The sequence below is a fragment of the Monodelphis domestica genome, chromosome 5 (genome assembly GCF_027887165.1).
Source record: "Monodelphis domestica isolate mMonDom1 chromosome 5, mMonDom1.pri, whole genome shotgun sequence".
Lineage (NCBI taxonomy): Eukaryota > Metazoa > Chordata > Mammalia > Didelphimorphia > Didelphidae > Monodelphis > Monodelphis domestica.
The window spans coordinates 134,872,596-134,900,570 of NC_077231.1; the positions used below are offsets into that span (position 1 = coordinate 134,872,596).

Sequence of the window (27,975 nt, forward strand, 5' to 3'; positions counted from 1 at the left end):
GCTATCTAATCTCCTATAACTTTAGTCTCAGAAGGTTTTCTAGGCTACTCTGAGGACAGGGATTTGCCCACGGTCACATACTTATTATTCACCAGATTTATTTTTGTTTCAAGTTGGCCCTCTATTATGCATGTTGCTTCTCAGATCACCATCATCAAGGACTAATAATTATTTAGCACTTTCATATTTTAAAAATGCTTTAAATATATTATCTCATTTGATCTTCACAATGACCCTGTGATGCAGGTACTACTGTTTATCCCCATTTTTCCAATTAAAAACAACAACCAAGCCTGAGAGCGACCAAGAGACTTGCCCAAGCAGTTGTTAAGTATTTGAGGCAGGATTCAGACTCAGTACTTCTTAACTTCAAGCTCTGTATTCAATGGAGATGCTCTATCATAAACACAGAAATATTCATACACACTTAAATATGCAAATGTACAACATTTTAAAATGCTTTGAAATTGCTTCTGCTGATAGTGTGCAAATGGGATTATAATGCCCAAATTTAATCTGCTATTATCTCCATAATTAGTACAATGTATAGTGTTTGCTTTAGATGGTAGTAAGTGATAATAGTAATTTTTTGTGTCTGATTATGAATTTGTTTCATTTCTCAAGCTAAAAAATGATAATATTGCAACACAGACATCATCTTTCTGAATAGTGTACAATAGGCTGATCTTTGTCTTATTGCTTCCTAGAAGTCAAAGTCTGTGCCACAATGCTTAAAATTTAATTTTAGCAAGGAAATAATATAGAACCATACTATATGCTACTATCAAGACTATTCACAATAACAAGTCCTTATAGTTGTTAGGTTTTCATGGAAAACAGACTAAACTGAGAAATATATCTGTCCTATGTGTAATTATACTATCCATTCTATGGTATATAGATGCTTTTTTTTTACATGTCAATCACATTTTTTTTTGCTTTTTAACTTTGAAAAATTATTAGACATACCCTTTAACTAAAAATCTTTATGCTAACAACATGACAAATGGAACTTAGGCTTTTTCTGTATCAACTTTATTATTCAAGTGCTGATCTTGGAGCAAAGTTCCATCTGAGTGTTTTTAATTGCTTTGCCACAGACAAATAGGTTCATAGAAATGTATATAGTTCTACTCAATATCTTTATGGTGCTGATGACAGTAATTTTCCCAATTAAGGTATTGGTTAATAAGGTGACAAATAAAAGTTATAATCTCTCAACCTAAAAATCTAGGTAGTCAAAAGAAAATATCAGTCATTTATGTATTTTAAATTATATGTACCTAGGACTATATTTGAATGATAAATCCAGAGAAATTTTATTTTCACTTACAGATTACTAAGGTAGTAAACTCCTCAAATTAATTAGTATAAAATCTGCTCCTATTTAAGGTTTTTAAAAGTATTTTTGTTCATACAAATGAATTCAGAATATGATGGATATAAATGGAAAGATAGTTTAATAGTGATCTACATCCTTCTTTAAGAAGCAATGCTCTTCTTTTTTGTTTTTCCAAATATGGATTTATACTATGTAAAAATCTGCCCCAAAACAAAACAAAACAAATCAAATCTCCTAGTCAGTATTTTAATAAAATTAATTATAATGTATAAATACCCAATGATGTCTGTTAGAAATAGAAGATATATTTTTAAATAATTCCTAATTGTAGAATTACATTGTTATTGATTAGATTTCTCTCTATATTTTATAATTTTCACTTAAAAATTAAAAGTTTTAAATTCTGTTCTAGGATTTGAATAAAATTCAATTTCTAGTTAAAATGTGGAATCTGTCGAAAGATGAGTAAAGGTTTATAAGTCATTAAGTTTGTCCTTAATAAGCACTTATCAATATGTGTCCAACAAAGAAAAATAATAAAAATGAACTCATTAAGTCATAAATTATTTGTTCCTATCATGTTTTAAAATGGTTTATAAAAGGTTATCAGTTAAATGTCATTAAACACTATATAAAATGATAAATATTAGCTTTAATACAGGAATTTTCAGGGCTTATATATATGTATGTATATGTGTGTGTGCATATATATATATATATATATATATATATCTTTTCACCTGAGAATTCTAGTCTCTCTATTAAAAAAAGTTTTAAAACAGTCACTGTTCTATTTGTTTGAGAGTTGAAAAGTGGGACATAAGGCAGCTTGTTTCAAACCAACAGAAAATGTGTTACATTTAAAAATTTTGTGGTAAGAAAAAAGACATAGATTTTCATTTGGTCTCCATCAATGGGCAGGGCAACATCAACTTAACAGTTTAATCAAATTTACTCCCCTTGGCATGACTTGAGCCTTTCTATTTAATACTCATCGTCCTCATTCCACACATACAACCTCTCTTTTCAATTCAACATATTACCAATGCATTCTGGAGTTCCCCCCAAACCATATTGGACTGGAAGGTATTAAAAGTAAGTAAACCACCAATAAATGTAACTTTGCATTACTTAGTGAAGTAGGGAGGTAGACAACATGCAGATAAAATGGCTAAATTGTTCACAGTAGTGAGGCTGACTTTGTTCCCTAAACTTTCCAAGAACTCTGGTAGAAAGCCTCATTTTGAATTCATTCAATACCTTTTATGCTTTTTCTGAATATAGCAATTCAGAAATGCTATTTTGTGCTCTCCCCAACATTCATTTTATTACTGTGCCCAAGAAAAACTGTACCAAAATAATATGTTCAATGTGATTTGCTGTCTTCTCCTTTAAAGGTCAAACTCATGTAAATCTACTGAGACATGTCTTCTTAAAGTTTATGGAAGATGTAGAAAGGCAACTGTTACTTCTCTGCACTTTTGCAAAATAAGAAAGACTCATTACACAGTCCCACTAGGGAATACTGTCCTGAAGAGACAATATGCAGCACATGTGACTATACATTAAATGGGGTATATTTTTATATGTATGTGCTCTCGTCCAATTTTCAAAGGTTTTCATAAACCTCTGGGAAGCTTAAAAAAACTGCTAATCACAGATACTACCAGTTCAGAGTTGGGCAAATCTTTGTTAAACGGGAATATCTTGGAAACAAAGTATGTTAGGTTTGTTGTTGATGTTGTTCCTATAGAATTAGCCCATTCCCACTGCAATGAATCTGCCCGATTCATATAGGGCAGAAAGTTACTAAAAATGACTATGTAAGATAAACAAATAAGCCAAGAAATGACTTAATCTGTATCTCAGGAAAAAAAAAATTCCTGAATGAGAACAATAAACTAAAAAAAGAATGCTTAAAATGTGGTTGCATGAACCATTTCACATCTTTACTATTAACACCAATTTAAGAGGGTGATGACAAATCACTTTAGACTACCAATAAAGAGTCCATCTCCACTCACAAAAATCTTGGAATTTCTGAAACCAATTATCTTTAGCCAAATGTTTCTCTAAATTTTCTAAACAATTTTCCCATATGACTTTGTGGAATTAGTCACATTAATTATGGTCACACCTTGTATTATCACTCTGCTAAAAAAACACACCCACACAAAATGAAACAACTTTTTTGCATATCAGATAGAAGAGGTTTCTCATGAATTCAAAAGAGATCCATGATATTTTATCATACTGATATATGGAAACAATCCCTTCACTACTGAAACCTGAGGTTTTCCATAGTGCTGAAGTTATATAATACATTGAACCAACTCATTACTTGATATGCTTCAAAAAACTTGATGTCACAAGGTGGCATACTTAGACAAATATTCCATTGTGAAGTTTCAAAAAAGTGGATGCATCTCAAGAATTCTGGCAGCAAGAAACTCCCCCCCCCCTTCAAAAAAAGTAATAAAAAAGTTTGGGAGTCAAAAGACACCTATGCCTGAATTCAGCTTCTAACATTTATGATCATGAACAAGTCATTAAAATTTTCAGTGCTCAAGTTTTGCAATCTATAAAATTAGAATAATCACACCTGCAAAATGTATCTCATAGAACTGTTGTGACAGCTGAATGAAATAATGTATTTAAAGTACTTTAAAAACCTTGAATCAATATATAAATGTCAGCTGCTGGTGGTGTTGGTGGCATATTAGTAATACTTGTGGTAATAGTATTTTGTAATGAGGAACTCTCTCAGATCAGGAAAATCAAAACTGTAAGTCAAAATTTAGGGGTAATGAATGTGTCTCAAAAACATTTCCAGGCAATTTTGGATAGTGGAGACACTAATCAACAATGTTATAAAAATTAATAGAAAATGATCTGGAGATCATTTGCTCAGAATTGTTTGAACTAAAAAAGCCTAAAGTCAAGTTACTTCAGTTTCTCTTGAATTCATACTAACAGTATATTTAAAGAAACAAATAAGATGTTCACAATTAGAAGATAGAAAGGCTGAAAAAAATCTCTATCAAACTGAAATTTTCTTTGGAACATTATGATTTACTTATTCATAATATTGAATCACCTCAGAAAGTATGAAATAGTAGAAAGAATGTTGGAAGTAAAACCAGAAGAAACAATGGTACAAATTTTGCCTCTGGTTTTTACATTATATATTTTGCAAAAGGCAATGAATAAATATTGGCTATTATTACTAAAAGTGATCTTACTTTTCCACAGGTGAATACCCTGTCATTTAATTGTTACAAGTCTCACATAAATCCTTTTCTTTATATGATTGTTCTGAAATTTTATGAAATTTGGAAAACCTGGCAAGGATACATTTTGTTCCAACTTCTAAGTAAATCAGGTATATAAAGGTAAAAATACAATAAAATTTCAAGATTACAATCAGCACTATTTATAAGAAAAAAAGACAAGAGAGCTTACAATGGCAGTTCTTGTGGTGCTTTTCTGCTCACCAATATTGGCAAGATCCTGATTTGAATATTTCTGATTCATACTAACAGAATGACAATATGCATTGAAATCTCAATTCTCTTTTCCCTGCAGATAGTTGTGGAAAGACTCTGAGGAACATCCTTCTATGCCAAATTGTCTAGTTCAGTCTTTTCCATGGAGAATAGAGTTTAATGTATCTTTTTTTTTTTTTTGCAAAACACAGGACACAATTTCGACAAGTAAAAAAAAAAAACATGTTAGATGAATTAAACATGAGTTTCCACTGATTCTAAAATTATTCACTTTTAGTCTTCATATTTAAATTCTATTTTTCTGAAAATATGATGACACAACATATATATTTAGCATGGGTGCAAGTCATAGAAGATGTTTCTATGAATTGGTCCATAGTTTAAGAGACTCAGAGTGCATTTACTAATATTCTCCAACTCAGCACTTTAGGATTTTTTCTTGAACTTAAGGTGAGTGAAAGAGGTCAAATAAGAATACCTTGCCTAATTTGTGGCAGAAATTGTTTTTTCTATCACTGCAGCAATAATAGAATAATGTTGCTCAGGTTTAATGCTATAAATTCAGAGCAAAAAAGGAAAGTGTGAAATCCAGAAGTGATGCTGCTTCATTTTGCTTGCATGCTGATTTGACATGCTCCATAGTATACAGGCAACAGACTTGATGATGCAACCTATTCCTATAAGCAAACAATATTTTATATCATAAACCATCTGGGGTTCTCATCCTCAGAGCCACTTGCCTAAAGTTGGCTGGTACATATGAATATTCTGAGGTACAGCAGTAAGAAGTATTTTATTAGCAAAATCTCATTTGCTACAATAAGAGACTGGCATTCAAGACATTATGGAGGGAACAAAATTTTGGCTAAAACACTTGTTTTCATTATTCAGCTGAAGAAAATCATTAGTTATACAAGCTTTCAAAACCCTATGGTTTTTCTAAGTTACCAATAAAAGTGATACCATTCATAACCTGGACAGTAGCCTCTTTCATATATTGCCTATAGTCGCAAACTTAAGTGCCAAGCAGATGGTTGAAATCTGTTTTGTATAAAATGTGTGTGTGTGTGTGTGTGTGTTTTAACTGTGTTCTTTGTATTCATATTCAGGCCTAGGTTTTAGCCATCAAAACACTGGCACTGTGTCGATCATTAGCAGCATTTTAGACAACTGGCAACTAAGGTATTCACTGTTCTCCACACAATGTTCAGTTAATATTTCCCAGATGCATAATTAAGGCAGAAGATCATCTTCTTAAATTGGTATCAGCACTTTGGATGGCTTTTGGCTTTCAACACACTATATAAGTAAAAAACAATTTTACACAAAATAAATATTTTGTTGTTATTATTTTTGTTTTGTTTGCTTCATATTGTTTTGTAGGCTGCTTTTAAAAAGAAAAATATAGTTTTCCCCATCAACAGGTAAATATCTATTTATCTACTTTTGTTTTATAATTTCAGTTTTCATGGTTTTTTTTGTACAAAATGAAGATATTGGAGTTTTAAGTTGAGTGAATATTTATTAGAGCAGATCAATCAATCAGTCTTTTCATATTGCAGGCATCAATGCTTGTCAGTACTTTTTTATGACTGATATTTCCTATAGATTAAAATAATAATTTCCATATATTCCACTACATAAAAAGGTCTGGTGATAATACACTAATTCAATATGATAACAGTAATAACTATAATAATTATCACTTATTTAGAAGTAGTACTCTTGTAGGACTGAACAAAGTAGACAGTTAGCTATTAGAAATGTTTTTAATCCCATATATCTTTACTTTTAAAATACATGTTAACTATTTTACATTTAGTAAAAACTGAACATTATACTAAGAATTTGTACTTGGTGGCTTTCATCCAGAAATATCTAAATATTTTGTAAATATTAATTAGCTAAGTGTCTTTACTAGCATTAGGGGGTAAGTTAGTATGCATGCCCATTTTATAGATGAATGGTTGATGAACAGAGAAGTTAAGTGACTTGCCCAACATAGTTTTAAATTTTTGGTCGAGAAAATGCAGGAACATATGTTATCTTTGTATAGCACTAGGTGCTAGATTATAAAATATATTAGCAGTAGGATGTCTGATTGGATGGTTTCCAGATTCTCTTTCAGTTTTAAAAGTAGGATTTTTACACATTTCCTTTTGATCCTTGTTTTAAATGCAGTTTGGGTTCAATCTTAGAAAAAAAAATAAAAGCCCTAATCTCAGTAGCAAAGGAAGAACACTTATTCTTCTTTCCAAAATTAAAAAAAAATGATATGAATAGTCAATAATTCTACATCTAAATTATGGTAAAAATTAACTTTAATATGAAGCCAATTTTTACCTTCTTTCAAGTGTGTATGTGTATGTAAATATGTATATATGCTTACATATATCTCACACAAATGCCTATGTTGGATTTCAAGATTTGATGTATTAATCTGTAAAATGAGGAGGTTGGACTAGATGATCTATAAAGTCCTTAAAGCTCATACCCTGGCTTACTGACTGACTGACTTTCCCACTTTCAAATTAAATATAATTGGTTATGATTACTGCATATGGAAAATACACATTCAAGAATCATGTCCATGGTACTGTGAATACTGCTAAAAAGAATCCAGACTGTACCTCTATAATTATGTCTATTAACAATTTAACAGCAGTAACTCATTTATATATTTTATGGTAAGAAAGTGCTACATTATCTCATGTTTCAGCACAATCTTTGAAGTAAATATAGTGAGAGTACTAGTATCCCTACTTTATAGTTAAGGAACTTGAAACCTAGAGAGGTTAGACAATTTGTCCCAAGCCAAGAACTTGTAACAAGTCAGAACTTGAACTCAGATTGTCTGAATTTTCTAACATTTTCTAGCACTAAATGTATGAACCAGTCATTCATTCTTAGCCCAATTTCTATCACAACATAGTGAATCTCCTGGAAATTTCTTTTTCTTAGGATATAGTTATTTCTTAATGTACAAATCCTTTTCTCAAAAATTTTGACACTAAATTAGTCTTCCTTTGTTAATACTCTCTAATAATTAAAGGCTGTGCTACCTTCTAAAGCCTGTCTTTGATATATGTTCTTATGGTTTTGCTGTTTAATTACTGAAATTTACTTCAGTAGACCTAAGTTAATTTAATATTAAAATTATTTATGTAATCAGAAATTTACCTTATAACTAACTTGCATAGCACTTAGTAAAATTATTTACACATAGTAGGCACCTAAATATGTTGCTGCTTGATTGGTATGCTAAATTGGTTTGACAAGACATACAAGAAGTTGTTTTGTTTTAAGTAATAAGAATAAGGCTATGCATTTTTTAAAATGTATAGATATAGACTCCAAAGCACCAAATACCATTTTCTTGAAGTGCTTTGCCCCTGGACAATAGTCCCCAATTCACATATAAACTGAGGAAATGGTTTGAAATGTAAATTCCTTGGCTGATTGTGGAAGTACTTCTCTCTTTACATAAAAGCAGATATGTAAGCATTCTGACTGCTTTAGCAATAAGAAGATGCATACTGTAAAAACATTTTAGAAACTTTGAATTTTGGAAATAGAAGAGATCTTAGAACATCATAATATAGGATGTTAATGCTAGAGGGAATCTTGGAGATTATTTTGCCCAGATCCTTCTTTTTAGAGATGAGGACAGTGAGATAAGGAGAGGAATAAAAGAGCAGAGTCTCAAACAATAAAAGGTTCTTTATAAAACAGGTACTTTTACATAAGGGGAAAACTTCATATAAATGCTTTTATAATAGAAAAGATAAAAAAAAACATTGCTTAGAATTGGACATCAATTAAAATAACTTTAGACAAGTTACCAGTGAACATCAGTTATATTTATATTTTTTATTTGTGAAATGACAATAATAGGCAATAAATAAAATAATTAAACAGGTAATTTGTATTATATTCAGAGCAAAAACTCCAGATTTTTTAATCTTTCATTTCAGTGTTCTTTCTGCAATATAATATGCTGAATTACTAGTTTTCATTATGTGTATATATTACATATAACTAATTGATTATATTAATGTAATTAATTTTATGACAAAGAAAAATAGCCATTTTAATACTATTTTTGTGTCCTTTGGGGAAAAAAGAATATTATAGGAAAGTTAATAACTTTTAATTTTAAGCACATGCTTCCAATATTACATTTCAGTTTTACTCTCAAGTATTCTAAATGTTACTCACACAACCCTGATTTACCTAGCTATGTGAATACAATTTTTTGATGAGATGCATACCTTAAGATCAATTAAAGTTTAGAAAATTCAGATGTTTCTACTCTTTCTATAATTTATGCTATAGGCTTAGGAAGTAAAAGTGAGTTTTATTTGGATGTAATATATGTATTGGGTGTGTGATTCAGAGTAAAGATCACTATACTTAGAAGTCCATAGTCTTGGTTTTGAATCGGAATCACAATACTTGATGACCTTGGGCAAGTCATTTACCTTTTGTAAAATTTGGTTTCATCATATGTGAGATTAGGAAAACAGTATAAAGAGTTCTTGGCAGGATCAAATGAAATAGTGTATTTAAGGCACTTAGTAAACTTGACATAACTATAAGTGTCATCTACTACTATTCTCCCATTAAAAGTTTTGTCTCTTTTGATCATATATGCTTTTGACTGTTAATTTTTTTCCAAGATAAATATATTCCTTTACTTTAAAGTATGCAACATTTTATGTTAATTTCTTTAAAAAGTTCCTATATTCTACTCCTAAACTTTAATTTTTATAATTCCTTTTTGGAGAGAAAATATTTTGCATGTATTAGATTAAAAATTTTTATCTCTATAGTTATATGAAAAAATGCCTCTCAAATATTGCATTCAAATTACAAGCTAAATATCATGCATTTTACTTTTCTAGAATTAGAACTTTGCATATCACTAGGTTTCTAGACACTTGCACCCTATAATCCTTTAAGACTATGAAAACTTCAGTTCTTAAAGAGAATTGAGATAGAAGGATGGATATATTTCACTCAATCACAACATTCCTAATTGTACTAGATTTTCTATTCCTACTTGTTTATCCTAGTTTGATTAATACCACTTTGAGTTTTATATAAAAGCTTTCTTCTGAACTCTTCCAAGCACCTTTCAAATATTATGTGATTAAATCGCATGATGTCGCTGTGAGAAAGATTACAAATAATGCAATGCCAATTTTATACATGTAGTCATTAAAACAGACACTTGCTCAAGGTCAAAGATGAGTCAATGATAGAACCAGAAATAAAATATTTCGACTTCTAGTTCATTCTGCTCTCTCCTAAAACACTGTGACACCTTTATATATCCTATTAGAACTTCAATATAGATTTCTTATCTAGACTGCAAAACAAAGGGAAGAGTGATTAACCCTAATTTTATATGGCATTTCCATATAAATGATCCACTTATTTTCTAAAACCTTAAGAAACTCAATAAGAAAAATAATACAATAAGAGAGGGACACAAAAGGTCACCTGAAGAAAGGGGAAACTATTATCCAAGGAACTCCAAACACTCCAAATTCTCAGGATGAGTGGCAGGTAAAATATATTTATTTGTTTATCTTAATACATAATTACAAAAGTATGGTTTAAAATTTGATACTGAAGCAACCCATGACAAAAGGAACAAAATATTAAGAAAGTAAGTACGGAGTGATATTTTCATTTAGATCTATATTATGTGTAAAACATTATAAAATACCTTTAAATTTTTGAGAATAAAGTATGCCAAAAAGGTATTAACTACAGGTTAGTATATACGTGGTAAAAAAAAGGTACTTTATGAATTAATATCAAATTAAAGAGCCACACAAATTTTTTTATTAATAAAGATGTTTTACTATATTTGGAAACATATTAAGTATTATAACAGTTCCAAATTAATCCTTATGTCATCTAATATCTTCTCTTTAGGTACAAAATAAAGGAAACACAAAGGGCAGTTACAGCCACTTAAATTGCTTCACTTATGTACTTAGTTTCCTAACTTTGAGGAAATCTCTTTTCTACTCAGAAAACAACTAAGAATTTCATACTTGGTCTCTTTGGTAAAATTAAAGATATTCTTAAAGCCATCATCCAAATAAGGTAAATTATTGAAAAATGCTTTTGTTAATTTTTAGCACTGTGTTGTGAAGCTGAGTTCTTCTTATTAGACATATTCAATAGAGAATAGAGCAAATATTTGTAGAAAAATAGCGTGTGGCTAATGGAATAAAATGAAGTATCCTATGCCACCACCATATTATGCCAAAAGTACATATACAGACACACAGCTACAAAATCATCTATCTATATAAAATAAACAAAATCATACAACTATATTCTCCATACATATTTTAACTTTCTTTTCTGATACATATATGTGTATACATATACATATGAATATTCTTTCAAATATGAGAACAGAAATAGAAATCTTGTTACATATAAAAGTTTCAGTGTTGTTTTTTTTCCCCCTGCCAGAAGCTTTTAGTTATAGTGTTACTCTTACCTACTATATGTGTTAACTCTGGCAGGTAGCCCTAATTTGTTGGTAGCCAAATTATTTTTGTCCCTGAAGTATGAGAAATCTCATGAGTGCATGAATGAGACACAGTTTACTAGTTTACAAGCATTCCCGTAACTCTAAGAAACTAACATTCACTGAAAACTACTTTCAGTTTAGCAAAAAATAATTACACAGATATATCACCTGAATGAGGAAGCAGAGGAGAGGACACCTTTCGGTCTCAATAAAAACTCTGGTCCTTAATGAGAAGGATAACAAATAAAAATCTTTTCAGTATCCTTCACATGTCACTTAAAGTAATTTATTTATATATATATATATATATATATATATATATATATATATATATATATATATATGTGTGTGTGTGTGTGTGTGTGTGTGTGTATGTATAGTATGGATATTCTTTATAAGCATATAATAGCTCTACCTATATAATGATATTAAGGCACACAAAATACAGAAATTTATTTAAAAACCTGAATGTTTTCAGGCAAGAATATTGTCACTATGGCAGCATACCTTAAGATGATATGAGCAGAATAAATGTCATCTTTTCACTCCATGATCAATGATCACATATTATACTGAACTGGTCTACATTTGCTTAGTTGTCAAGCAAAACGGTAAGAAAATTATACTTAAGATATAATTATTATTAAGATTAAGCAAGGATCTCAAGGATTAAGTAAAAAGAAAAGTGTTTTGGAATCCAAAGATACAGAAAAAGTAAAAGAACATTCATTATAGATTCAAATGACAGAGATATTACTTTGATTAAATGTAGAGAAATCTAAAATCCACTCGATCCAGTTTGGGTTTGGATAGAGTAATTGTTCAAAGCTCATTTCAAGTGTCTATGAACAGTCACCAGCTTTTGTTTTTAATTTTACTTCTGTCATGTTTTATGGGTAAAAAAGTCATTACACCACCTTGTAACAGATTAATTACTTTCAAGCTGGGTGACAAAAGGGCATAATGACCGGAAAATTTTACAAAAGGAAAAGCAAAAGCATGTTGACAAGTTTATCAACAAACCTGGGCAAATCTCATGAAGTACAGATTAAGGTTCAGTGGTTCCAAACTGGCAGCATTCAAGTTGGGTTCATATTTGGGTTTTTTGTTTTGTTTGTTTTTTTAAACCACCTGTCCTAAAATGATATTGTTTATGCTAATTATCTTTGTTTATGCCACAATTCTGTTTGTTTACCACATTCTTTTAAAATACCATATCCCCATAAACAGTTCTCACCAGAATTCTTCTAGATCTTGTTTCTGCCTGGTCCTCCGCAGTCCACTGAGTAGAATTCAGTGCTACAGTGGAGGCGCAGAAGATTGGGAGCAACTTTGAGTCTCTTAACGACTCAGGCTGGCAAAGCCTGGGAGTACGGCTGAGGTTTTACTCTCAAGTCTCTAGAGGGAATGGATACTGACTGTGGTGCTCAAAACAAACCCCTATTGGACAGTTAGAACCAGACAACTAGGACAATTTCCTCTTTAGAGGAAATTCGGGGCTTAAGAATTTACTCTGTAAAGATGAATAGGTCATACTAGTGGTAGTTGAAAAGAGGTTATAGACTTGGGGACGAAGGGACAGAATTAATAAGAATCCTAGACAGCAAATGGTCAAAGTTCCAACATCTTCAACTATGACCTGCTGTCAGTGAATGCTGTCAAAGGATATTAAGAATTCTATTTAACTTGCCCAAGTATTAAAAGCATAGCAATAGTAAAATATTTTTAAAAGTTGTTTCACAAGTAAGTATAATCTGAGCAGGTCCATCTATAGATCACAATTATTATTTTATTATGAGTAATTAGCAAGATAATACATAATGAAATACCATCCAAAACATATAGATATGATAAATAAAATTTACTCTTCGATTTGGAGCAGCTTCTTATTTCTGTTTTAATAGAAATGCCACATTAAAATTATGAAACACTTTTTCACTTACCACCACTGTATGAGACTCACATTTACTACATATTGACAGGATCTATGTTAATAGAACAGAGCAACCTGGGTTTCTTAACTTGACTTAAATTATAAATAACTAACAAATTATTAACAAAAAAAAAGAAAAAGAAAATCCATGAGTTATAGGTATTTACCTAGTTTGTAAATGGAGACACATTCAACCTACATAATGTGCATTTTCAGCACACTATATAATCATTAGGTTGCTGAAAAATGAATAGTGGGAAGAGTAAGCAATAAAAATCAGACTTTACCAATGGATGTAATTCCACTTTCTAAATGCATTATGAATTTAATCCATTTGAAACAGTTCCCAACTCTATGGAAGAATAATGTGCTTAAGTAACAGAACAGGTCTTATTTGGCTCTCATGCAAGATGTATACACACTTCTTAGTAAAATCTCCCTAAGAACAGGTAAAAATACTTTATCATGTGCTTATTATGTCTGTGGGCTCTGATACAAGAACTCTGCAAAAGTGAAAAGTACCAATGACCCTCATATATTTCTACATCTATCAAATTTAATGCACAATGAACACCACAAGATGCTGCTTAATATTTTAACTCTTAGATGCTCTTGATATTCACTAAGAACACAATCATTTTCATCCCTTCTCTCCTGTATGTTACACTATGAACTTAAAGCTCCATTCCAGGTCATGGTAAATTATTTAAAATCTATAATATTTTACATTCAACTTTCCCTCTATAAACAAGCATAAGTACAAAAAAATGAAATGAACAAAGCAGAAAACCCTGGAAACCTATCCTGAGCCCAAGAATATAAAACTATAACTTTCCTTTGCATCCAATTTAGAGATCTCTTTTTCATCCCTTACCTTAGGAACAAATTAAATGTATGAATGATTATGCAAACTGAAGAAATTTGCCTTAATAATGGAAGGTGAGTTCTGAAATTCTGATGCTTATGTACAAATTTTAGTGCTCTAACACTGTCACTGAAGAGATGTTCTGTTGTATTTGTCTATGAAACAGGCAATCATGTCCAAACAATATGTATTAGGATAACCAACTTATAAAAGTTGCCTGCATATTTTTGCAAGAAATACATTTGAAAGTATTCTAATGAGGAAATTATTTTTGCTTTAGAAAAGTGTTGACAAAAAATTCAACTAAATTTGGCATAGACCTAAAATGAACAATAGCTAAGCCCATTTCTTATCCTTCCATCAAAGACTTTTTGTCCTATAATCATTTGCTCCCCATCTATCTGTCCAGGCACTCCAGTCTGTACCAGTTTTGAAAGATACCACTAAATAGATGACACCAAGTATTTATCCTGGTTTCATTTTTACCCTCCACAGACATCAAGAGCCCCTTTCTTCTTAAGCAATCATTTCACACTTGATAATTAAGCACTAACATAACATCAGAGAAAAGTCTAGTAACTTAGTTATCAAACTGTTGCATGTTATATATACACAAGCTTTGTAAGGTATAAAAGAGAGGCATGGCATTCAAATATATGTATGACCATGTAAAATATTCATTTTTCTCATTTATCAATATCACTAAAACATAAAAAGGTTTTGATAATTATTTGGTAGCTCCTTGTATTTTTAAGTGGACATGCAGAGTCCTTAAAAAGCAACCAAGTCAGATTCGCTAGTAGTTAATTACATGAACATATCTACAAGTCTACAAAGGTTTATACTATGAGAGTTCTAGTGGGCATTTAACGTGATAGCTGTTACCATATAGTGCATGCTGTCAATTATACTGACTCTAAGAAGTAAGACATAACAGGTCCTAATTGCCAATAATATTTTCAAGAATTCTTTAGAAATGCTTCCCTGATTCCCATCCCCATGTGGAGTCTATATTATCATTTTAGTTAGGAGAGTGACTACTTGCAAATAAAAAACTAAAGGGTGTAAATCACTTTACTTTTTAGAGAAGACTGTCCAGTTTAGGAAACTTCAAATAAACCCTGAAGGACAATTCTTTCTAACAGCCTCTGCAATTGTTACCACTTTTGAATGAATTAACAATTGTTTAAATGACAGTGCTGACCATTTTCATTTCCAGAGCTGTTATCACAGTTGCATACCAATCCAAATCAAACAGTTGTCATCTCAACATTTAACTTTTGATTGTACAGGCTGTAACTATTCTGTAAAGTTTCAGAACAACATGGAGGTTTGGGAGAACAATGAAAGATAATCAGAAATCCCTCAATGGAAATAGTCTAAGATGACATAACTTCTATTTCTAGTATGACAAAACTAAAAGCAAGTAACTTTGTTCTTCATTGATCTATTTCACAAGTTATTTTAGAAGCCTTCTTTTATAGTTCCATGGGTGATTGTTGATTTTTTAAAATCCCCTATGGCAGGTATTTGTGTGCAATGAAAGTAATTTATATGGAAGTAGTTAGAGATAATCTAAAAAACAGGAAAAAAATCTCAGCTACACACATGTGATAGTGTAGCTACATTAGGCACACATCCTTTGAATTTTCTTTTTATATGAAGATCATCAATCCCACATGCTATATACTACATCTAGGTTATTATAGACACATTTACCTGTATACTCATAATATAAACAGATGGTAATGAGCTATAAAGATTTAGGGTTGTATTACCAATTCTAATTAAGACCTCTTACATCATGGGACAGCTTTCAAAAATATTTGAGTTGTTAATATTTTTAAATCTGTCGGCAAGAATACCAACACTATTGATTACCATTTGCTTATTTAACCAGTCAGTGAGAAGTGCATGTCCCTGAGTGATGGCAAAAATGAAACATGAGCCAGGAGTAAAATGTTAAAGAGATTCTAGCTTAAGAATTTGGGGGTTGGGGGTCGGAGTTTTTAATTAACTCAAAAGGAGATGAATGAAAAAAATACAAAGTTGACAGGAGTAATGCTTCCCCATATACAGATATAGAATATAACCTATTAATATGTAATGATCTTTTGTAAGAATCATTTAACTGGCTTACAAATCAGATTGCCAGTATCATTTTCATAACATACAATTATAGTTAAAGAATATTACAGTTTAACTCTTACTCTGTACCACATAGGAAGCTGTTACTATGTTGAATTAGGAAAGTATTCACTAGTTCAAGCACTGATAATTTCCAGGATAAGTAACAAATCTGGGTCTTTAAAATAAAACATTCTTCCCAAGTAAAATGTTAACATTTTAAGGAGTTGCTAAATTGAAGTGAGAAAATATCATAACATAAAATAAAGCCACTAAGGAAGTTCAGCTATTTAAATGAGGTTATCTGGTCAAGAAAACCCTTAGTGGGGAAAAAATAAGGAAACTAATGCAAAACTATATTTTCTACTGTTTTAATTTTATCTGTAATTTCATATCCTGCACCCTGATATATAAGTACAATCAAGATGTATTTTACCCTCAGTAATCTATTTCATCTTCCATTGCTCACTGATTTACTGCAATCTAAAATGTTTTAATCTTTGTCTTTCTTTTTTCGCCTTTTCATATCAAATTCAGTCATTTGAGCGATGAACAGCTTGACTTAGCATATTTTTAACCAGCTGGTCTAGCACCTAGCTTGCATTGCATAGTCAGATACAACAAATGTTTATACAGAAGGTAGCTTTCATGAAAATGAAAAAAAATATAGCCTATGTATCATGCATCCTGTCTTTTTTTAGATTAAAAAAATCACCAAAGAGAATGCAAAGTTTGAATTATTTTAAATGGCAAACATGATCCTATTTATAGTTTCCCCCCCAAATTGAACTTGTGGTAGAGTAAGAATAAAGATTTTTTAAAATTACAGTATATATTAAGATGCACGTGAAGAGAACTAACATCTTTGAAAGCCCAACTCAACTCGAAATAATACAAAACTAAAGCAGCTAAAAATACTTTTCTCAATAGTAACAACTTAATTCCACATACACATGCTCCTGTCTTGGCAAAAGAAGGAAACATCGTAAATCAAAATTGAGCTTTCGACAACCAGTGCAAAAAGTGTCCACTAAAACTTAGGAATCATTAGTGTTTCACTTTTTTGACACTTGAAAAAAAGATCTCCTGATGGATTGTTGTGATGTTAACTTGACTTAAAAAAAATGCACACCCTGTTCCCTTATATCAACAAAAGGTCATGTGCTTTATGGAGCTACTTCCAAAGTTTTGCAGGAACTTAAAGCCTTAGTTCTAATCATCCTCAAATTCCTCTGTCATCCCAGAAATTACATCTGAGACAGAGATGCTGAAAATGTGGGTGCTCTGAATAAAAAAAAAAAAGGTTTAGAGGAAGAAAGGAGGAGAAGAGGGGGTTATGATGTTTAATGTTCATTAAAATCTCTGTTACAGGACTAAACCTAAATCCATCAATAGCAAGCTTAAGGACTTTTTAAATTCCTTTAATTTGGTTCAGAAAACAACAAGAAGACTCAACTAACATATAGAATCATATAAAAGCTTCTCCGGCAAGCATGATTTTTAAAGAGCATTTCACAACTGATTCTGAGCCTGTAAAATGGGAGAGTTATACTTTCATATTAAAAAAATAACATCCAAAACAAAACAACTCAACTCACCTTTCAAACTCCTGAGGTAAATCAGGGTCAGTTAGCATGCTGGAAAAGCACAATTTCCCTTTGTCACAGCAGCCACCTATGATCGTCTCCAACTGAACCTGTCAAGTGAGTCCAAACCCTCTAAACCAATTGATTCTCTCCTCTCCTCTCTTCTCTTCTCTTCTTCCCCCCTCTCCCTCCCTCTTCCTCTCTCTCTCTCTCTCTCTCTCTCTCTCTCTCTCTCTCTCTCTCTCTCTCTCTCTCTCTCTCTCTCTCTCTCTCTCCCCCTCTCTCTCCCTCTCTCAGTCCTTTCAGTCCTCTCTTCCTCTTTTCTTCCCTCTCTCTCTCTCTCTCTCCTCTCTCTTCTCTCTCTCTTCCTCTCTCTCCCCCTCTCCCTCCCTCTCCCTCTCCCTCTCTGTGAACTAGGACTCCTTGACCAGTCTCTTAAAGGGGTAGCACACTTAGCGGCACAGAGTGTTTAGAAAGCTTCCCCCACAGCTGAGCAGCACGCTGCGGCTGCTAGGCACTAGACAACCTCAGGGTGCCTGTCCTTTCCTTTTAATTCTATCATCCAGTCATCAGAGAATGTGAGAAGTCAACTCATTTAACATCCCCCATATACTCTTCTCCATTAATAAAATGCATACACAAATAATATTAATCAAGAAACATGTATTAGCGGTAGATTAAAAGAGAATTTCTAATAACAGTCCCCCGTTTAAACTGCAATTATTAACTAAAGAAAACATGGAAATGTTAGCAATAGTATTTTTTACACATTCATTTCTTCTTATGCCCCCCTTCTAGGCTTTCTCTTTGCCCGCACACGGAAGCACACACTCACTCACACACTCACACACAGACACACACACACAACAATCAGGCATTGTTCTGAGAGAAGAAAAGCAACTTTGACAGATTGAAATATAGCAGAGGCCCCTTCAAGGAAACCTGTAAACAACTTGTCACTCACTCTGTCCGTCTCACTGTTAGCTCTTGCTTTCCACAAAGTGGTGCGAATGTCCTGGCAACACAGCCAAAGTTTCCTCAGCTCCAAACTCCATAAAACATCAGTGCTATGTGGAGGGGAATAGGTATCCACATCCCAAAAGAACACACGTGAAACAAAACACAAATCACCCCCTATGCCTCAAAAGGGTAATAACTTTTGATTTGTCCTGATTTTTGGTTAATGGGGGAGGGGGTTGTTGAGAGAAGGGAACAGGGCTAAGTCCCTTAGCTGTGGATCTCTTTAATTTCCTCTGCCCAGGCAGCACAGATAACAAGGTGGACAAACTATGGTTTTACAGATTCTAAGCTGGCTGGCAGAGAACAGCCTCCATAGCAGTTCCAATTATCTAGATAAAAATCTGGCAGATGAGGACGGTAATCAGGTAATGTACCTTTGACATGAAATGACAGGGGCACATAACACACACATACGCACACACTATACACACACATGCAGAGATGGTGACTATCCCCGTACACTGCAGCATCTGGTCAGAGAGTAAGCACACCCTCACAAACACAAGACTGTGTATTCTCTCTCTCTCTCTCTCTCTCTCTCTCTCTCTCTCTCTCTCTCTCTCTCTCTCTCTCTCTCTCTCTCCTCTCTCTTTCTCTCTCCCCCTCTCTCCCTCTGCCTCTCTCTCTCTCTCCCTCCACTCCTACTGGGAGGGTTCATTCTGCACAAAAGGCTACATTACAGAGTCCGCCCCAATAAGGGAAAGGGAGAAAAAAAAAGCCTTCCATTGTTGAGAGGGCAGGTCAGTTGATTAGATTTTCTGTGGAGAATTCCACGAGGAAATTCCCTTCAAAGCCGAAGTGATTAACTGGGGGCTATTCTGGAAATGGAGCAGACAATGGCTCAATAGTCTGCACAGCCAATGTCCAGGCTGGCACTGAACTCACTTTAAAAAAAATAAAAGCCAGACTCCCTGTTCTTTTCCACCAGCCCCCCCACCCCCCACTCCTTCCAACTTCCCCTCCCAATTCCTTTTATTTTGCAGCTGGACAACATTAAGGGCCTTTAAAACCACAAGGGTTGACCCCACAGTGGTTTGATTAGGTCCCACTTTTTTTTTCCTGGCGACAGGCAGACAGCAAGTTTACTTTTTTAGACATACACAATGACACACGCACATTCACATAACTCCTAAAATAGCAGCTATCAATTTTTAACCTATTTATACTGATAGATTTATTTTGTAATTCCAACCTTAAACAAGTCATTCATATGATGAAAATTCATTGATATGGTTGGCAGTAAGAGCATAAGATACACTAATCATATTTTATCTTTTAATTTTCCCCTTAGATCTTGCATAAATCATACAAACATACAGAAGTATATATGTGTACATATGCGTATATGTATATATGTTCATACACCTCTTGTTTATGGACCGTAATCTCTAATCAAAATTAATGTTGGTTTAAAAATGCTATTACATAGTTAAAAGCATTAAAAACAAAAAATGCAGAATTATCATCTACCTTGGCAAAGCAGTTAACAGGAAATGTGACAAAAATGGAAGGTTATATGTTTTGAGGATAGGTTTAGTTGGAAAAAGAGAGGGATAGTGGTGGTTATTTTAACTCGAGATTCTTTTTAGCAATTGGTCTCAAATATTTTTTTAATGAAACAATTTCTGGAAAGATAATGTTGAATTAATAACAGTTTAACCTATTTTCATTTATTAGTTTTTAAGAGTCTATATATATTTTGTTCATAATTAGGCTAAAAGATAGTCTTAGAGAAAACTTCAAACTTCAACAAATGATCTGTTTTGGGGGATTGGTAGCAAAATATAAGGAATTAGGACTGTCTATTACAGAAATGCTTTTTTAAATCAGATTTTATAAACTTACCTAATTTGGGAATCTTCTTTCACTTTTTTTCATATTAGCAGAGCAAAGCCAAATAAAAAAAATTAGGATGGGGAGCTGAAGTTAAGAAGGGGAGCAAGGGAAAAAGGACTGAGGGGGAGAGCAAGGAGACATAGTGCAATATAAAGATAGAAACGGAGATAATAACCAAAAGGCAAGCTGCTTAGTTGTATGGCCCCAGCTTGCTGTCTTGCTACAGTTACCACCTCTGGCTGCATCTACAACGCTAATCTAGAAGGGCAGCAGAGCAGGTAAAAACTAAAAGTTCTTTTGAGTCTGATGCAAACTGTGTTTTAAAGACATTAAGACCATTTAAGTATCTTTGGTGCCCTCAGTGCTTATATTCAATGTGACACCAGCCAATTTTATTTGTACCACATACTAAAGATTAATGTAAAGAATTATAAGAATGAAAGTTTTAGGGGTCTAAAACATTATGTCCCCAAATTATTATTATAAGCATTTTCTTGGATGGGATTTATTTCTTATCATAACCAGAGTCCTAGGATAGACTGGAGTATAATAAGAGGAGTGCTTGAAGGAAACCTTTGTGTAATAAACATGTTAGGATCAATACTGGACCTAGTATAAGGAAATCTCAGGTAAAGAAACTGCTGATTTATATGCCAGGAAGCACATTTTCTACACATTAAAATCTTAGAACATTGCCTCCAAATCAAGTTAAGTGACTTGTATAAGGTCATTGTCCATATAAATCAGAGTCAGGACATGAACTTGGGTCTTCCTGGTTCCATACGATCCATTATGCCATACTTCTCCTCAATAAAACAATCCTGATAGTATTTCAAATTTACACAGAATCTTTTAAGTTTGTCAGTTTCATATCTGCTATCTTAGATATAGCAATACAAGGAAGTTAAAAGTAGGTTTTCTTATTCTTAATTTGAAGATAGGGAAACTTGGGGACTATGATAGAAAGAACAGTTTCCTAAAACAGCTTCCTTTTCTGGGGGCATAAAAGATCCCAGACTCATGTTGTTGGCACCTCTCAGACTTGGGGGTGCTGAGACTACAAGAGATCTTATCCCAAAAGGCAATTTAATATGTACATTTCCAAAGGAAGATGGGGAAAGCTTTGTCCAGAGAAGCTCAGTACCACTGTTTTTTGTAGTATACCCTTTCTGTGTTAGGTAAACTTCTTCTTTTATTAAATGCTCAGTAACTTCTTAGTGACTCATTTCATCACAATGTTGAACCTGAACTAAGAAAGTGTTGGCTGTAGAGCCATACCCACAATGATGGCAAGGATATTTCAAGAGACTGTCCAAAATCAATCAGTAGCTTAGTAGCTATATTAATACTTGGAGCCAAATGTCCTTTTCCCTGCCTCTTTAAATTTTTGAACCATGTTACATGGAATTGATTAGTACTGAATGAGAAGCTCAAGATACTGATGGGTCCCTTTAAAGAGCTTTCAAATTATTCAGAAAAAGATCATTTTTCAATGTGATGCTTGCAGTGGTGCTCATACTCAATACTGTGTTCATTAAGTAGAAAGAATAACCCTAACCACTAGTTAACTAGTATGAGATACTTTTTCCCCACTTGAGTCATTGGAAGAAAACTGACATAACTACTAGATTTTGGAATAGTTCTAGTAGAAGAAACATAAGGCTCAAAATGTACGAGTAGTCTTGTTTTGGATAGCATCACTGATTTGTACTAGGTAATCCAAATAATTTCTTTTTTAGCATATCAGTTATTATTTAGAAGTGATTTTTTCAACTGGAAAACATTTTTTAACAAAAGTCTCTTACAAAGGTTTAATTTCCAAAATATAAAAGGAACTAAGTCAAATCTACAAAAAATAAAGCCATTTCTCCAACTAACAAATGGTCAAAGTACATGAATAGGCAGTTTTCACATTAATAAATCAAAACTATTAATAAGCACATGAAAAAGTGTTCTAAATCCTCAAACATTCAAATAAAAACAACTCTGAGGTACCACCTCACACCTAGCAGACTAACCAATATTGCAGCAAATGAAAGTGATAAATGTTGGAGGGGATGTAGCAAAATTGGGACACTAATTTACCCCTTTGTGAGTTGTGAATTGGTCCAACCATTCTGGAGGGCAATTTAGAATTATGTGCAAAAGGCTTTAAAAGAATGCTTACCCCTTGACCCAGCCATACCACTGCTGGATTTATACCCCAAAAGAGATAATAATGAAAAATACTTGTATTAAAAATATTCATAGCTGTGCACTGTGTGGTGACAAAAAGGGTATCCATTGATTGGGGAATACCCGAATAAATTGTGGTATTTGATGGTAATGGAATACTATTGTACCAAAAGTAATAATGAACTGGAAGAATTCCATGTGAACTGGAAAGTCCTCCAGGAATTGACATGGAGTGAAAGGAGCAGAACCAGGAGAACATTGTACACAGAGACTGAAACATTATGGCACAACCAAATGTAACAGACTTTTCTACTAGCAGCAATGCAATGATCCAGGACAATCCAGAGGAATATAATAGAAAGAATGCTATCCACACTCAGAGAAAGAAATGTGGGAGCAGAAATGCAGAAGAAAAACATATGATTGATCTCATGGTTTGATATGGATATAATTGGGGTTTTAATATTAAATGATCACTCTACTGCAAATATGAATAATATGGAAATAGGTTTAGAACAATATATAGCACAATGGAACTGCTTGTCAGATTCAGGAAGGGGGAGTAAAGAGCTGGGTGTGGGGGGAAATCATAAATCATGTAACCATGGAAAAATATTCTAAACAAAAAAATAAGAAGTGATTTGATCCTTAATATTATCAATATTGCTCTTCACTCTTCAAATAAACAGGGAAAACACTTTACTATTAGATAAATGTTCAAGATAATTTATAAAATGTATGTAGTATACAATATTCCCAAGGCCTCTAGAGAGATAGTATTGTCTCATAAATTGCTATTTATAAAAACTACCTGAACTATGTATGACGTTTAACTTTTAAGTTCTCTGATTTGCAGTCACAGAATTTCAGATTTGGAAAGGACTTTGGTGGCTGTGAAGTCCAAACAATAAAAAATGAATTTATGCTTTTACATATGACAGGTAAGCATGCTGCCTTTGCTTGTAGGTACCCAGTGAGGGAGCATCTACTATTTTCTGAGACAGGTAATGCCACTTTTTGTGGCTCTAATAGGAAGTTTGTCTTTATGTAAAAATTAAATTCGAGTCTTTGCAGCTTTCACTTTCTCTCAATTGTTTCTATTTCTCTCTTCTTGGCTGCACAGAATGGATCAAATCTCTCTTCCATATGATAGCTCTTCACATTTTTGAAGATGGCTATCATATCCCATGCCTTCTCCCTTCCTCCCCTCAACCCTCACACACCAGCCTTCTATTCTCTAAGAATAGAATGAATATTCATTTCATTCTCATGTGGCATAGATTCAAGGACGTCTTTACATCTGCCCATCTCTAGATCAAAAGGTGTAGTATATGCCTTCTAATTGTCCTTCCATAGGTGTGGTACACAGAAGTAGACAATTCTCCAGATGTGGTCTGACAAGAGTCTAGAACAAGGGAACAATAATCTCTTCAGTCCTAGAACAATTCGGAGAATGGGTTTTTTGACTTTTAACACATTTTTGAATCTTATTAAGCTTTTTGTCCACAAAAATGTTTATAACTTCTTTGAAGTATATATAACTAATCTCATACATAGAAAGCTGAATTTCTTTAACCCGGGTATTAGAATTTATATATGTTTCTGCTGAATTTTATTATATTATATACATTCCAATTACCCAGGTGGTCTAGATCTTTTTGAGAATCTGACACTGGTTTCTAGTGTGATAGCTATCATGTACAAGCTTCCTCTAATTTAAAAATCAATAAGTTATTGCCAATGCTTTCATCTATGTCATTGCTATAAATTCTATATACCACAAATCTCTAAGGCACTTCACTGGAGACTTATTGCCTCACCAGTGAGAAAGGAATGGGGATACAGATTAAGATAAATCAATGAAAATCTACCAAGTTAAGTGAGATAATAAAAAGAAAATGAAAATTATTAAAGTAGTATATATATGTGTATATATATACTACTTTAATAATTTTCTTATATCAGTTACCACATGGCACAGTAGTGAGATTATCAAGGCCTGAAGTTGGGGAGACTCTTCTTCCTAAATTCAAATCTGGCCTCAGACACTTCCTAGCTGTGTGACCCTGGACAATTCATTTAACCCCATTTGCTTTCGTCCCCTCATCTGTAAAATGAGCTGGAGAAGGAAATGGCAAACCATTGTAGTTATCTTTGCCAAGAAAACCCCAAAAGGGGTCACAAAGAATCGGATATGACTGAAACAACTGAACAACAACAAAGTCTGTCAGTCATTGAGATAAACTGTTGTTTTTAAAAGGAATTGACTATCAGGATATTTATTAGGTTGATGAAAGTTTGCATTGACTATTTTATAAACAGATATAAAGGATAAAAGTGCATTTGAAAGCAATTAAGATAAATTATCATTTTTAGTGCACAATACTCCAGATTTAGCTTAACCAGAACATAGTACAATGGGTTGTGCCTCTGAATACATCCCAACATCATTTTAGCTTTATTTTGTAGCTATATTACATGTTTAATCATGATAATATTTCACTTTATTAAAATATTTTGATAATTTTAGTCAACCTTAACCATCTCTCTGACATCTTAATTTCCTGATTTCAAGAATAAGTTTTTATATTTTCTGCTAGTAAATTTTGCCTTATTACACTCAGCCCAAATTTTTAACCCTTTGAGGTCTTTTTAGATCCTTCTTCTAATGAGGTAGCTATCCTATTTATTTTTGTCTCAACTAAAAATGTTACAGGCATGTTCAAGTCTGTGAGAAATATGTTAAAGAGTATTAGCTAAGCACAGATTCCTGAACCCCTCCAATGGGAATATTTTCTTAAACTGGCATGAAATCATTAAAGATTACTCCTTACCTGCCCATTCAACTAGTTCTTAATTGATTTAATTATCTAGGTAACTAGGTGGCAAAGTAGAAAGAGTGCCAGGCCTGGTGACAGGAAGACATGCATTCAAATCCAGCCTCAGATATGTACTAGCTGCATGACCCTGGACAATTCATTTAACTCTTTGGCCTCAGTTTCCTCATCTGTAAATTGAGATGGAGAAGAAAATGGTAAACAACCCAAGTATCCTTGCCAAGAAAACCACAAATGAGGTTATAAAGTCAGACATGACTGAAAAACGGCAATTGTTGTTTACTCCTTATGCTCCATCTTTTCCACAAAAACAACATAAGTAACTTTATGAAATGTTTAGCTAAAAACTAGGTAAACTAAATTTATAACTTTCTGCTGATCTGTCCATTTAGTAAACCCATAAAAAATGAAATGAGATTTTTTCCAAGCATACTCTTTTTTAAATTTGTTTTGTTTTGTGAAATTATGCTTGCACTTTGGAATTATCATTTCCTTTTGTAGTTGTTCATTAACCATTTCTTTAATAATGCATTTAATAGTTTTGTCATTAAATGGCAGCTTCATTGGCCTATGGTTGGCAGATTCCATTTTCTTCTTTTTTTGAAAATTTGGAAAATATTTGCTTTTTTTTCTATCCTGTGGTATTTCTCTTTCGTTTTGCAATCTTTCAAATATCATTGCCAGTAATCAAGTTTGAGTAATTTCAGTCAAAGAGTGTTTTTGTAAGCAGGAAGATATAATATAAGGAAACTGGGAATTATTGGGGAGATTATTCATTCATTAAGGCAGAAAAGAAGTATTTTAGCCTATGTCAGGTACTAGGTCAGGAGGTCAGGAGTTGAAAAAGGGAAAAGGGGCAATGTGAAACTATAACTCCTACCTTCAAGAAGTTTACCAAATAGTGGAAGAGACAGGCTAAACAAATGTGAAAAGTTAAATAGTAATCAAAGAGTTAAGTAACAATAGAATCCATTATTGACTATAAAGAAGGCTTATCTGGGATGAATAATATACACAAATCCTTATGAAGATTTGATACCTTACATTTTTAACAAGAATCATAATTGTTATTATATTGATACAACTGCTGGACTAATGCATATTAAAATTGATATTTAAAAATGAACAGTTCTTTTAAAGTCATTCCATAGAACAGATAGAGTACTGCAACTGGAATTAGAAAATCCTGTGTTCAAATTCTTCCTCTAATACTTATGAGTTCTAGGACTCAGCAAAAGTCATTTACCTTCCCTCTTGAGAATTTGTCAAAGAAAAATTTAAATATTGACTTTTGATATGGAGCCCATCAAGTGGCAAAAGAATATCTTTTTATTTGTGATGAATTACCCTATGCAATTTATAGTGTTAGCAAATTGCCTCTCTCAGGGTTTCAGAGCCAATGTATGTTAGAGGCATGACTTGAATACAGTTCTTTACTGTCTAATGACTAGTTCTCTATTCATAATCCCAAGCTGCCTCTCCTTTCAATCTAAAAATAAAACACTTAATGCATGTGGATCATTGTTTTAAGTATGTATCTTTGAATACATATGGGTACTAATGAAATCCCAACTGGTTTTAATGTTAGTAGCCATCACAATAACAGCCAAAAAATATAGGTCAAGTATGACTTAAAACTGTACCCCAGTGAGTAAAACATTGATTAAAATAGTGACAAAGAAAGATTGAAACATTATAAAGAAAATAAAATGCTTTTGCTAATTTCACATGTACTTCATATTAAGGATTTAAAGAAAGAAAAGAAAATCCCACATATTTGCTTCCAAATTAAAACACACTCACACACACACACATGCAAACATACCACTAGTTATGGAATGTTCAAGAGAGGAATTAAAGAAAATTAACTTGTAACATGAATGGAGAAATATTTAATGCTTTAACTTAATCTAACTTTAGAAAATACCCCCCAAAATGTAAATATGCATATGAAAACTAAGAAAAGGTGGGGAGATATAGCTAGAAATTAAGTGAACAATATATGCCAAATAAAAAACTATATATATATAAAATGGATGGAGAACACAAATATATTATATTTCATAGAGGTATTATTCATGGGGTACAAATATAACTTCTAAAGAGAAAAAAGCTAAACAAAAGAAACACCCTAAAACTATGTTTTCATTCTCTCTGTGTCTTTGCACCAACTGTACTATAGAAAGTAA

General features: G+C 32.6%; 1 protein-coding gene across 14 annotated transcripts in view; it reads right to left on the reverse strand.

Moving 5' to 3' along the window:
* SOX5 (SRY-box transcription factor 5) overlaps positions 1 to 27,975 on the reverse strand; it is a 1,300,541-nt gene that overhangs the window by 476,305 nt on the left and 796,261 nt on the right. For 2 of the 14 annotated variants that reach the window (XM_007503527.3, XM_007503526.3), the window contains exon 1: positions 17,931 to 18,873. The exons of 7 other annotated variants lie outside the window; for them this stretch is intronic. In XM_007503527.3, the coding sequence (XP_007503589.1) occupies positions 17,931 to 17,968 (38 nt within the window). In that variant the 5' untranslated portion in view covers positions 17,969 to 18,873. 5 more of the 14 variants (XM_056800791.1, XM_016425384.2, XM_056800790.1 and 2 more) reach the window with 5 other exon arrangements.